Source organism: Oreochromis niloticus, linkage group LG9, assembly GCF_001858045.2.
Source record: "Oreochromis niloticus isolate F11D_XX linkage group LG9, O_niloticus_UMD_NMBU, whole genome shotgun sequence".
Taxonomy (NCBI): Eukaryota; Metazoa; Chordata; class Actinopteri; order Cichliformes; family Cichlidae; genus Oreochromis; species Oreochromis niloticus.
Window position 1 is genome coordinate 4,908,577 of NC_031974.2, and position 14,185 is coordinate 4,922,761.

General features: G+C 39.5%; 1 protein-coding gene across 5 annotated transcripts in view; it reads left to right on the top strand.

Annotated features, from left to right (window-relative positions):
- LOC100707579 (LIM zinc-binding domain-containing Nebulette) overlaps positions 1-14,185 on the top strand; it is a 120,663-nt gene that overhangs the window by 71,740 nt on the left and 34,738 nt on the right. For 2 of the 5 annotated variants that reach the window (XM_019353095.2, XM_019353096.2), the window contains 13 exons: positions 1,409-1,519; positions 2,878-2,988; positions 3,305-3,412; positions 3,691-3,798; positions 5,329-5,439; positions 5,636-5,746; positions 6,648-6,755; positions 7,012-7,122; positions 8,493-8,603; positions 9,343-9,453; positions 9,560-9,667; positions 10,663-10,773; positions 13,713-13,823. The exons of 2 other annotated variants lie outside the window; for them this stretch is intronic. In XM_019353095.2, coding sequence (XP_019208640.1) covers positions 1,409-1,519; positions 2,878-2,988; positions 3,305-3,412; positions 3,691-3,798; positions 5,329-5,439; positions 5,636-5,746; positions 6,648-6,755; positions 7,012-7,122; positions 8,493-8,603; positions 9,343-9,453; positions 9,560-9,667; positions 10,663-10,773; positions 13,713-13,823 — 1,431 coding nt within the window. Of the gene's footprint in view, positions 1-473; positions 541-1,408; positions 1,520-2,877; positions 2,989-3,304; positions 3,413-3,690; positions 3,799-5,328; positions 5,440-5,635; positions 5,747-6,647; positions 6,756-7,011; positions 7,123-8,492; positions 8,604-9,342; positions 9,454-9,559; positions 9,668-10,662; positions 10,774-13,712; positions 13,824-14,185 lie in introns of those variants that run through there. One more of the 5 variants, XM_025910610.1, reaches the window with a different exon arrangement.

Sequence of the window (14,185 nt, forward strand, 5' to 3'; positions counted from 1 at the left end):
CAATAGAGCAAACAGTGCCCAGAGCTGACGACAACAGAGTTTGGCTGTAAAACGACATTTACCACCCCTCTGTGCTTCCCTACCAAAAGCTTTTAAAAACATGAGAGTGACGCGTACTGTTGCACAGGCTGACCTGTTTCCTGTTACAGAACGTGGTAGTTTAGTGTGACTCAGTCCAACATGCCACAAATACTCACTGAGATGTTGATTTATCCACACTTGAAAATGCACTTTTTACTAAAAAAACAATGATGGGTTTGGATAATGGATGGAAACATGACACATCAGTACTGTTGCTATAGTTACCTGGTTTTAATATACTTGATGCGCAGATTTAAACGTCGTGGTTAGCCTGTTCGCTGGTTTCCAGGTTATCGTTACATGAAAGTCATCATCCAAAACAACGTCCCGATCTTAAAGTCTTGTGTGAGATTAGGTCAAATATGCTGTCTCGTAATTTCTTCAACATGCAGGAGGGATCCAGGCTGTGCTTCAACTGAGAACTGAGAGCAAAAATAGGAAAATGCAGAGAGAGCTGCAGTAAGAATGCCCTTTGATTACTTATAAATAATCACTACCCAGATTATTCACCGCTCTCTGATGTTTCTACCTTAGACGCTCATCAGAGCACAGATTAGCATCAGAAACAGGATCAAAGCATCGCAGGCTGTTTGTAGCACGTACTGGAGAGGAGTTAATAACAATATCTGATCTGTAAGTGAGGAAAGATGGGAAGACACATTTGTATTTCAAGTCTTTTTAAGGATACAGATAAAAGTGACATTTTTGCATCTCACTTATTACAGTTTCAAAAAAGTCATTATTTCCACTAAGTTAGTTACACAGCTAATAAAACTATCACCATGAACAGTCCTCTAACATGTAAATTATTGCATTTAAATGTGAAAACATGTTGGTGTTTGGGCCATATTGCTCTGCTTTTTACTGTAGGCAGACTTGTTCAGCTGTGCAAAAACAGCCTCTGTTTATTATTCCTACAATCACCTTCTAAAGAATCTTGACCACATTTGTGGGAGTCAAAGGACTGTGGGACTGTTTTTAATACCTTTCCTTGCAAACAACAGACTGGTTGGTTTGTGAGCAGCTGTAGACTGTATACAGTATATACAGTATGTGGATTTTCACGTATGTGTTGCAAATCCCTGCAAACCGCCAACTGCGACACATATTCTAAATGTGCTTCATACGTGCTCATAAAACTTTAGCAGTGTCAGCATATTCCACATGTCTTAGTCTTATGACAGAATATCCAAATAGAATTTGCTGTTTACACGACTATGACCTGGAAGTGGAATATTTCTCCAACGTAGCTTCAGGCTGGTTGTGCAGCATTCAGGCCTTTTAAAACCCTTAAAGGTATTTTACCTTACTTGTCCATCTCTTCCAGAACAAGTACAAGGAGGCTATGAAGAGGAACCTCTCTCAAAGTTTTTACTCGCAGCTCCCAGAAACTCTTGAGACTCAGTTCGCAAAAACAGTTTCTGGGCTGCAGAGCGAGGTAAATGTTTCTACAAACCTTATCTGCATTATATTCCCAGGGGTCCTTGCAAATTATGTCCAAATGTTTAAATGTGTGGTTTACAATATAATAATATATTACATCTATGTAGATGACACACAACTCTGTTTAGGGATGGGTATTGATAAGATTTTAACGATTCCGATTCCATTTTCGATTCTGTTTAACGATTCGATCCTTTATCGATTCTCTTATCGATTCTTATTTTTAAAAAGGAGAACACTAAGGTCGATTAGCTTAGAATTTTGTTTTATATCTTCTCTTTGAACACGATAAAAATTTAGGAGTAACATGGCCTTACAAACCCAACAGTGAGATCTTAAGAGATCCGCAGCCTACGGCTCTTCAATGGGGTGTCACAGGGTCCCCGGGGAAAATTGTAAATGTAAAATAATAAAATAAATATTCTTCTGTAGCAATAACAAAGTATAACATAAATTATTCTGTAGCAATTACACAAGAATATCCAGTAATGTCCCTGCCTACAATTAAACACATTCACTTACCATCTGCTGTGGCAAACGGGTGCAAGGCTTTGACCACAAACTTAGTCACTGCTCGGTGACATGCGGGCCTGAAAAGAGATGCTACCGGTGGACTGCAGGGACAACTGCCAGCGAGCGCCAGCCAGACTCTGTCTGTCTGTCTCATCACGGTCACCTAAATGCACAGTAATGGCAGGTTTTGTAATAAAGCAGATCGCGCTAACATAATATCCACTGTTAGTTGATTATTTACCTGCCGCATTAACGGGAGAGGACGTGCAAACGTTACCGCTGCTGCTGGGTTGAGATTCACGAGTCCGGAGCGGAATTAAAAACACGACATTCATTTAAGTTCATCGCGTGTTTTGTGAGCAAATGCTTTTGCATATTCGTAGTGTTTCCTCCCTTAAATGAAATATCTACTTTGCAAGTATTGCAAGTTGCCCTGTTGTCATCCGTTCTCGTAAAGTATAACCAAACTTTTGAGCGTTTGAGCCGCTTAGGCGCTGTGTTTCCTGCCAGGTACGCTCCGACGCGCCGCAACGTGGTGACGTCATTCGGGGCGACTGGAATCGATAAGGGAATCGTTTGCAAAAATGGCAAACGATTCCAAGGAATTGAAACACTGGGAACCGGTTCTCAACAAGAACCGGTTTTCGATACCCATCCCTAACTCTGTTTCATTTACTGTTTGATATGATTCAGATTTTGTTCAGTGGTTAAAATGACAAAATAAATTTAGTTGCACAGGAAAGAGATGGAGACTGAGCTTTTTTGGAAACTGAGATATGTATATCTGGAGATATCTCCCCTAAGTTTGTTTTTTTTAATTCATTTTTCTTTTGTGTTAAGATGAAGTACAAAGAAGCAGGAAACAAGGGCGTGTCAAGCGCACTCTATTCAACTCTACCTGAGACTCTGGAGACGCAGCACGCCAAAGAGGCCTCTGAGCTGCAGAGTCAGGTACCTCAATTCACTCATCAGCCAAATGTCTCAAAGGTATCAATACATTTAGTCATAGGGTCCAAACCAGTATATATAAACGGAGGAATTGCTATTCTCACATGGTGAAAACATGGAGGAACTTTTACTATTAAGTACTAACTATTACTTAGCAGTGGGTATTAAGTGAAGCTATGTAATAAGTGTTACACTTGGGGCCTTAGGACATTTTCTGTATCTATCTTGAATGGATTCCTGTGCAGAAAAGGATATGGATGTTCTTACTAAAGTGATTAAAGTCATTGTACATAATGTTCTTCATCTACATCTGTTTTAGCTGAAGTACAGGCAGACTTTAAAGAAAGATGGGCCCAGCCTTTACCACCTGATGCCAGAAACCAACGATACACAGTTTGTTCGTCAGCAGACAGAGATGCTGAGTGAGGTACGATTTCTACCTGCTCTCAGGTAGAAATGTTTTTCATCATCAAATGAACAAAGTACCTCGATCAGCTCTGGTATGTGAGTCTGTTTGTCTCTTCTCACAGAGAATTCAGTCTCCAGATTTATTATGTGATAAGTTCAATAAGCTTTCAAATAAAACGTGACCTGTATAGACAAGAAGTCTGTATGATGTGATCCTGCTGTAATAATAAAAAATATCTGTGTGAATGAAGAACTCTTTGTTCTCATCCTGCTGGCTCTGTTTTGCTTCATTACAAGGTCAAGTACAAAGAAGATATGAAAGAGATGAGTTTCAACTTGTACTCTCTGCTCCCCGACACCCTCGACACCCAGCATGCTAAAGAGCTGACGGAGATGCAGAGCGAGGTGAGTGCTGGGAATATTCAAAGTGTGGTCAGGTCTCACAGAATCACCCGGAGACGATGCACTGAACTGCTGTTAATTGTTATCTTTATAGAAATAGAACTAAATGTAAGATTGTGGTGATATTTACTGTGGTGATATTTACGATTTCCTTTTGTTGAATTTAAAATTTGTTTTACTCACATTGCATTCAATTTTTTCTCAGCATACAAATCTCTGCATACTTTATTCTATGAAAAAGCTGTTACCAAAGCAAATACAACTTTCATATTTGTAATTTCTAGCTGAAATCAATAATAAATCCAGTCAAGATGCATGAGCTCTTATGAGGTCTGGCTTCCATAAAATAAGCCAGATCAACTTTAAGGTAAATGCACGTCAGACCATGAATGTCTGGTTTTATATACTACAATTAAAAATGTTAGAGGGTTATTTCAGCATTTCTTACATTTATAGATAATAATATAGTAATATAGGAAGGAACCAGAATTTTATGTATTTCATTATTAAGGCACTGAGGAGGTATTTTCACCTTGAGAATTAAAATAGTAAGTGTAATTTATAGGAATTTATTATAATCAGTCTAAAACCATCTCAGCCTGTTTCCAGTAAAAAAAAAAAAAGCTATATTTGTAGCTTTAAGTGAATGCTAAGCAAATAATAAAGACAGTAGTCCCTCGCTATACCGCGGTTCACCTTTCGCGGCCTCACTGTTTCGCGGATTTTTTTGTGCCATTTTGCCTGCTGCTTCTTTTTTTTTTTTTTTTTTTTTTTACAGCGCATTGTGTTCTGCATCCTGATTGGCTGTAGACCATTGTCCAATGTGACTCTAAAGTGCTGTACTGTATGTTTGTAAGTTTTCTCTCCAACAAACACAACAATGTCGACGAAACGTTTTGCACCGTCAAAGGTAACCGCAGGTGCCTTTGGTTTTATTCTGTAATACTGGACTTATTTTTCTACAAAGTTTTTAACTTCAAGAGTGTTTAAACAAGAGAGAAGTATTAAAATGATCATGCCTGTATGAGAAGATCGTATAAAGTGTGTAGTGAGGGGTTTTACAGCCTTAAAACATCTATAATCATTGTAAAAAAATAAAGTTGGCTACTTCACGATTTCACCTATCGCGGGTTATTTTTGGAACGTAACTCCCGCGATAAATGAGGGACTACTGTATAGATAATTAGCTATATTTAGTATTTTCTTATAACAAACCTGGTTGGTTGTTAACAGTGACACAACTAATCTTACAGACATATTTGAATATCCCGGATAAGCCCCCAGCTGTCACAAGATTTTTTAGGCTCAAAGGCCCACGTTAATTCTCCCGTATCAGCCAGTTGCTCTCTAATGTAGGCTAACACTACTTTCAAGAAAGTGGAAGAGCAAAACATAATTTGTATACATTTTTCATATTCTTCTCTGTATCTGTGGTAGGTAGGAACCTCAGTGTAGAGTTACCTGCACATTACTGATGCTTGTCTCTTTAGTGCTAACTGCACTTAAAACTTCAGTGCAAATTGTGTCTTTCAGGCAAAATACAAAAAGGCCAGTAAGAAGGAGACATCAGCATCTCTGTACCACCGACTACCTGAAACTCTGGAGACACAGCACGCTAAAGAGGCTTCACAGCTACAGAGTCAAGTATACAGGAATATTTACACACTTGAGTACTACTAAAAACTTTTGCTAACATGAAGTTTTAACCTTGAAGCTAGATCCAAACTACCAAACTGAGAAGTAGCGAGTGGTGGTAAAGCTTACTTTGAAAAATGGTACACAAAAAATCCTGAAAGTCTATTTGTGAAAGTCTGTATTTTGTCTCCTCTGTGTCATGTAGGTCTCATACAAAGAGGCTGTTAAGAAGTACTTGTCATGTCCAGTTTACCACCTGCTCCCTGATACTCTGGAGACCCAGTTTGCCCGAGAGGTCAACGACCTGCAAAGCCAAGTAAGTGCAGAGAAACACGGCAGTGATGCTTTAGACCAACCTGCAGATTCAATTCTTAAAGCTGCCATAATACATAAAATTATGACACACACATGCAGGTCTGATGCAACTCTTGTTAACTAACCAACATAGCACTTACTCTCTCTAATAACGACTAAAAGAAGCATTAATTCAAAACATAATCAGACATCATATCATGAAGTATCAATAGCCTGCATGTATTGAACATGAGGTACAAAACCTGTGACTGCTGTCCCTGCTGTGTGTAATCATGATGAAACTATTACTTAAGAGGAGACATATGCAGACTAATCCAGCTAAGCACTGCTGATGTGATTAGCTCAGTAAATGGTAAAATAAATAATTAGTTTAGTTAGTTCAGTAAAATATTTAGTAAACTATCCAAACTCCCCCATCCACACTTCAGTTGGTAACTTTGCAGGATGAAATGACTAACAGTTATTCAGTGACGTTCACACTGTGATTTGAGTGGAGTGGTGATTGGCTTCCCCAGCGTAGCTCTGACTAATCCCAGTGTGGTACTGGTATGACTTCAGCCTTACTTTATTTCTTTTAATCAAGCAAAGCCGACTCGGCCCACTACAGACATGTGGGAGTATTGGACTATGTATTCACTGTGTGGCATTTAGAGGGGTGCTGTTTCACTCATTGTGCTTTACAGTCAAGTCCTCAGTGAGGATTGAGAAACACAGAACAGCAGCACAGATAAATGCTGACAGTGTTAAGCAAATTATTTTAAATAAAATGACAATAAAGTCTGAAAGAAGGCTCTGATTGGCCAGACGTTGATCCGTCTTCTAATAATTTCTTTAGATAAAATTTCTGAAGCTGTTTTTTCTTAATCCCATGTTACAGATCCTGGTTTCTGTTTTGATTGTAGAACAAGTACAAGGAGGGGATGAAGAGCATATCTCAGAGCATCTACTCTCAGCTGCCTGAAACCGCTGAGACAAAGTTTGCTAAAACGGTGTCAGAGCTGCAGAGCGAGGTGAGCTGAAGGAAACTTGAGAGGATGATCAAAAAACACTAAAATGTGTTGATGAAAGATAGAAAGAAGCTGTAAGCTTTACATAAAGGTGCTCTGCAGTGAATGACTAAATTAATTTGGACAAACATGATGAATCTAATTTAGTAACGTTGGTGGGACTGAGAATGTGAATGTTTATGCTGCAGACCTAGATGTTCGACAGCTCAAACCAATAAAGCAGTAAAGAAACTGATGCGATTCTTTATGGGATTTTCAGACAAAGTATAAGAAGTCGGGAAAGCAGGAGACCGGCAGCAGTTTGTACTCTGTGATGCCCGAAACTCTGCAAACTCAACATGCCAAGCAGGCCTCACAGATGCAGAGCCAGGTACTGTTTACTGTTTTTATGAGATAAGAAACATATTGTCAGGAGGTAAGACACACCAGAGATTCCTTCAGTTTATTAAAGTCCAGCGGCTTCCCTCACCGTCATAGTTTGAAGACTCAAGTTTGTAATTCAACACACTTTAAGTTAGCTGTTGTATCATAAAAGCCTGGGATTCATGGTTTCACATTTATTTACATATAAAAACTGTAAACCAAAGTAAACATTTTGAAAATATGTCAATATGTTGGTTGAGAATAGTTCAAAAATGAAAGCTGTGCTGATGTTGGAGACCACTTGCAGATTAGCAGCTGGAAATCCTTCTGGTCTTTCTTCTTAGAACGAGTAAAACAAGCAAAATATTTCTGCTTATAACAGGAAATGTAATCCACGGTGACTCAGACTCAAACTGTGGATCTTTTGCTCCTCTTGTCCATTTCATATCCCACTAATCTAACCAATCAACAGTGAGAAATCCACAAAACAGGTTTATAATCCTACAAGACGCTTTGCAATTTTACAGCCTTAGAAATAGCTTGAGAAAAAAGAGAGAAAAGGGACAGAAGCACGAGGGAAATCTTGTGGTTTGTGGTAGTTGTGTCCATGTACAATAAAAGTTCAGTCAGATCCTGTCTTACAAAGTGAGAATTAATGAATGCAATTAAGAAATCAAACATCTTTCATTTTTTAAAGTACAACAACATTTGATTGACAGTTTATTTGGTTGCTAAATGGTTTTGAGCAGCCACACAACGTCTTCTTCACGTGCAGGCTAGCATTACTCCCAAGTTTTTTTTTAAATACAACAAAATCTTCATGTAATTTACTCGTATCTGCATGCAAACTGTCATTGTCTCACTGTGTGCTGCATGGTGAACAGCCATCGCCTCTCTGCCTCCTGCTGTCAGCATTATACCCCTGTTATGCTGTCAGATCAGGGTTTGCATCAGTTAGCTTAGTAGAATTTTAACTTTAATTCAAACCTCATGGAAAGGGAGGCAGAGCTGGCAGATGGTGCAGTGAAGTCTCCAACTTTGGCATCGCTTTCATTTTGAAACAATTTTTCAGCTAAAACTAGAACAAAACAGTGAGGCGACAGTTATTCAGTGTAAAGAAATAGGATAGTTTAATAGTTTAATGCAAACCAAATCATTCATCACTGGATGTGAATGGTGGCAGCTGCACCTCGAAGCTCTCCTGCTGGCAGTACAGTTATTTCTCTTCATGCTGGAAGCAGCACGTATATAAACATGCGCTCTTCTGTCTGTCTAACAGCTCTCCTGACTCAAATCTTTTCACTACTCAGTTTAGGTTTTTCAATAAAAGTAACAAGAAAATAAAAGAACATAAAAACGGTTCTGTTGATCCTGCAGGTGAAGTACAAAGAGGACGGGCAGAAAGAGCTGTCGTCCACTTTGTTCTCCAGCCTTCCTCAGACCCTGCAGACTGAGCTGGCCAAAGAAGTGACGGAGCTGCAGAGTCAGGTGACACTTTTCTTCAGCAGCTGTTTGTTCATCCAGCCACTGCTGTGCCTCAACACAGAGGCTTTCACTGAGCAGGAAACTTTTCAAGTCAGTGTCTGAATCGGTTAACTTTCCCAACTGGTCTTTTCTTTAATCTGATCTCTGTGAACGCTCATTCTGAGGTTCCTCTGAATTAAAGACTGTGGTGCTTGAAGAGCAAAGAGCTGCAAAAGCTCAGAAAGTTTGGGAAACTATTTCAATTAAATTTTGCTTGACATGAAATGAAAGCAAATCTTTCTCACTGGATAACAGATGAGTTGAAAGTCTAAGTGAACGTTAAGATGATGCAGTCCATGTTTTCCTGCAGTGCTTGTTGATGTTGATGATGTGACTGAATAGAAGTGCATGTCCAGTTGTTCCTGGTGACCTTTAAGGTTTCCTCCTGTACGCGAGTTCATGCTGCCGTTCATGCTGTGCCTGTCGAGCTGTCACAAAGTGTTTCTGCTGCAGCTTCTATTATCTGAGGAGGAGGAGGGTTTTCCAAAAATAAGACATTAGTCAGGCAACAATAAAGGCTGACTCGGCCAGACTTCCTCTAATCACTGCCGAAGTCGCCTTTAAGAAAACTTTTGCTGCACTGAAAATAACTGAACTTAAAGTGGAGTTATAAAACTGAAGATGGGGGCAACGTTGAGCCTCGAGAAAACCAAGTGTTTTATTGCACATTAACAGAGATGTGTTTGTTTGGTTTGCGGTGCAGGTGAAATACAAGGAGGGCTGTAAGAAGGAAACGTCCTCCTCACTCTTCCACCTCATGCCTGAAACACCAGAGATGCAGTTTGCCAAGCAGATGTCGGAGATCCAGAGCGTGGTGCGCCTCTGTTCTCTATCATCACACACTGATATTTTTCATTCTCCTGTGCATTTCAACGTTCTCTTATTTCTGTTCATTGATTTGTGTTTATTCCTCTATGAAGGCAAAGTACAAACAGGACAAAGAGGATCTGCCCAACACTTTGTACTCACTGCTGCCCGAAACACTGGAGACTCAGTTTGTTAAAGAGATGGCTGAGACACACAGCGAGGTGGGAGCTCTGAGCTTACTGAGCTGCAGCACTCATCATGATTTTAAAGATTTTTCTCCTCAGAGTGAATCCTCTTGGATGTCTGAAATATTAGGATGAGATAAGGATGACTTTCACACCTTGTTGAGACTGACTGGAGTCTAAAAGCAGGAGACCAAAGCTGACGAGATGAACTAAATACAAGTCTTTATTTTTTGCTCAAGCCATCGCAGGAGTAACTGCAGGAGTACAAACAGGGAAGTATAAGGGACAAAGACTGAAGAGAAGACAGGACTATATATACACAAAGAGTAATCAGGGAAGTTAAAAAATCTGAGGTCATGAGACAAGTGAGACATAGATGGTTACAAGAGACTGTAAGTCATAGCAAGACACCAGAGACAACAATTTATCAAACTAAAAAAGGAAAAATCAACAGCAGGTCTTTTTCTAATGGCTGTATTTATTACATCATTGTAGAAATTTCAGACACAAAGGATTGAAAATAGAAGGTCAATAAAGGTTTTTTTTAAGCATGTAGGAAAAACCTATCAAAGACCAGTATGGTATGGGAGCTGCTGCTGAGGAGTCCTGCAGAGTGTTGGACAGCTCCGAGATAAGGACAAAGTCTCAGTTTAAACCCTTAAACTTTTGTATTTTTCAGGTAATAAAGATCATCAGCACCCAGTAGAAATAAACTAGAAAACAGTAAATGAAGTCCAACATAAAGTGTTGCTTTTTTTTACTTTTTCCCACTCATGTCTAAGCCCTATGGGGTCAAACAGTTCATGAAGCTGAAATCCTATTGGATAGATGCAGCTGGTGATGTCACAGTAGTTGCTATATCAACTAGCAGTCCGTCTCTAAAGCTGATGACACTGCTCAGTGAAGGATGAGATATTTCCAATCATGAGTAGCTGGAAAATAGTTTGAGGTGGGATTGACGGAAGTGGTGAGAGTGTGAGTGTGTGGTGATTTAAAGTGTGTGTGATTGTTTGTGTGTGTTTGTCTGACAGGTGAAGTACAAGCAGGCGGGTAAGCAGCACACGGCGTCGTCTCTTTACTCCAAACTGCCCGAAACTCTGGAGACCAAACACGCCAAAGAAGTGACTGAACTGCAGAGTGAAGTGAGTGAATCCTTCTGTGTGTTGTACTGTCTCTCTACCTCAGTCTGTTTTTCCAGTGTTTCCCACTTTTCAAGTTTAGCTTGGAGAAAGCGTTAGTTCTAAGTGTTGCAGAGTTTGGGTGAAAAACACTCAAGTGCAGTTCAATATACAGCTCAAAACAACAGGCGGCAACCCAAAGTGTCTTCCAGTTGGAGTGAATATATCACCCGTCCAAGCTGAGGAAAATATAAGCACAAAATAAAAAAGCCACACACACACGAGCAGATTCATATCCACAGACCAACTCAGGCCTTTGTATGGGCTCAATTGTGGTCATAAATATTTTGTACTTGTAAATCAGGATTTGTATGTGTAAAAAGAATTTGTGTGTGTGTAAAAAAGTTTTGTATGTGGACTCTGTCTTCCTGTAGCTGCGTGCGATCTCATCAGGTACTCCAGGTTCCTCACATAGTACAGAGACATGTGTTCGTGGTTAGTTGGTGATTCTAAACTGGTCGTAGACGTGAATGGTTGTCTGTCTCTCTGTGTTCGCCATGTGAACGACTGGAAACTGTCCAGGGTGTATCCCACCTCTCCTCCTGTGACACCTGGGATTGGTTCCAGGATAGATGGGTAGAAGTGAAGCTAAGAAAATAATACTGAATAAATAGGTTTGGAATATCGTAAATAAAAAAATTATTATGTTAAACAAATCTACAAGTAAAAAAAATACACTTGATACAAACCGTGAGGCACCTCAGGCTTGACTGAAAGCAGGGACTGATTTAAAGTTGTCAGCTGTTTGACTTTATGTTGGATGACAGATTAATCCAGAGCCAGGAGGCAAGAACAGAGAAGACCTGTCACCCTCAGTTTTTAGGTTAGAGGGGGGCACTGAGGGAAACCGCTGAGGATGACTCCAGTGAACTGGCAGCAAAATGTGGAGTTACTAGATCTGCAATATACAGCTGAGCTGATCCATGAAGGGCTTTAAATGTAAATAAAATAAAATAAAATAAAATAAAATCTGATTCCACAGCTAGCCAGTGCAGCTGAGCTGAAACAGAAGTGATGTGTTGTCTTTTCTCTGTACCGATTAAAAGCCAAGTAGCTGCCTTTTGAAAGAGTGCAGTCGGACAAACCAAATGTACTCGAGGTTAGAAAACACAGCATGAACAACGCTTTGCTTTACATATAAAACCTGTTTAATTTATCAGTGGTTCTATGTCTGGTAAAGGCTGCTCTCCAAAACACTCAAATTAATGTTAAAAGTTAAAGAAGAATACGTAAAAACTCCAAGATTTTTATTTATCGTTCAAACTGGATTCACACTTAGCAGCGCTAATGTTGTTTGAGCTCAGGGTCCAAAAATGCCATTTCCACTATAATTTAGTTAAAATACATTGTTTTTTTCCATCCATGACTTCAAATCATCCAAATGTAGAGGTTCAAGGTCACATGTGAGTAGATAAAACTCAGTATCATCAGCATAACGGTGATGCTGAATATGGTGTTTTTGGTTAATGTGTGTAGAAGAAAGAACCTAAAACATTTATAATAATCCTTGAGAGATGAACTGAAACTGAAAACCAGCTTTGTGAAAGAAATCATGGATCGAGATGAATCTCCTTTGTCATCTCTGTTTTGTTTCCAGTAAGCAGCAGAGTAAAATGCAGCTGAACTGATGCTTAAAGACTTTTCACAGGAATTTAAAAGCAGCACAGAAACTGCTGTGAAGTGATCAATCTGTGCCAGTTCTGAAACAAGAGGAAAGTTGGCAGGTAACCCAGCGAGCCTCTTTTTAAATGCAAATCAAGATGGTGGTTTTTCTTTCCAATCATTTCTGGCACAGCTGTAAACAGCTGTTATCTGCTGGGAGTCAGTGAGGATTTCAGCTGTTACCAGAGGTGAAGATTTCCTACAATGTTGTGTTGTTTGTTTTTATTACATCTGCTGAGGACGTCTTTCTGTCTGTAAACACAAAACCTGCTGAACTCCTGGAAACTTTGTTTGGGTCGTGTTAACAATCCATTAACATTTGCCTTAAATCCACCAACGTCTTCAAGGTCAGCTGAAAGATTCATTGGTAGAAAATTGAGGAACAAAAAGTTTTATACTTGTTTTGTAACTAGGATTGTTACAAGTGTGCTGTATGTGTAATGTCAACATGCAGAAAGCACTGTTTTAAAATATCATGTCACATTTGACCTCTGACCTCTCCCTCAAGGTCGATAGATTTATCTGAAGGTCAAATTGATGTTAATGCTATTTTAAACTACATTTCTTACTGCCTCTGCTTTGGGGTGGCTGAAGCTCAGCAGGTAGAGCACGCCATCTACTAATAGGAAGGTTGGCTGCATGCCAAACATGCTTGGGCAGATACTAACCCCAAGTTGCTCTGTGATGCATCCATCGGATCATCAGTGTGTGTGAATGTTGGATAGAAAGCAGTTAAGCAGGAAATAAAGCGCTTATATGAATGAGGCGTGTTGTATAAAGTGCTTTGGGTTCTCCAGGAGAGTAGAAAAACACTCATGTTTATATTTCACATCTGCCTTTCTTTCAGTGTGACCTCAAAATGTGTTTCATGTTTAAACAGTATTGTCACGAGAAAGAGAATGAGCTGCCTAGTTACAGTAGTTAGAAGTGTACTGTAGGACAATATCATTTAATAAGCTTCGATTATTCATGTCCAGTTATAAATACTTGTTATCAATACCTATTATCCATCACACACACTTGTTTGTGTAATCAAAGTAAACTGCTGTTATGTTGCCCTAATCAGATTTTTACTGCTTTACAAGATACATTTATTTAAAAAATAAAGAAAATATATTTTGTATGAGTATATAAAAAATACAAAAGTACTCCCTTAAAAGTAAATGCTGCCCAGAGCGAGCTGCCTGTGATTGCACACCTCAGCCTGCCTCTTGTTTATTTTAATTCTTTGTTTCCAACAGAAAAAGTACAAAGATGAGGGGAGGAAGGAGATGATGTCGCCTCTGTACGCTCAGCTCCCTGAAACCACAGAGACCCACTTTGCCCGCGAGATGACTGAAGTACTGAGCGAGGTACAGTTCTGCTGCTATGATCCATTAAGGATTACAAAGAACAGAAAGTGTAGTAAGTAAGGCCACAACATTAAAACCAGCTGCCTGATATCGAATAGATCCCCCAAAACACTTTAACTCTTCAGGACTTGAATGTGAGACCTCCGGTGTGGTGACCTTGTGTTTTGAGTAGAGGTCGCTGACATGACGTCACCTGTTCTTAAGGTGCTTGGAGAAAAACACTGGAAGTTGGCATTTGATTTTCCGATTCCTGTTCCCACAGATGTTGGGTTGGATTTGTATCTGGAGGATTTAGAGGCCAGATTTACACTTTGTGCTTCTCACGTTCATGTCAAAGTAACATCTGCATGAATGCCAGGTTG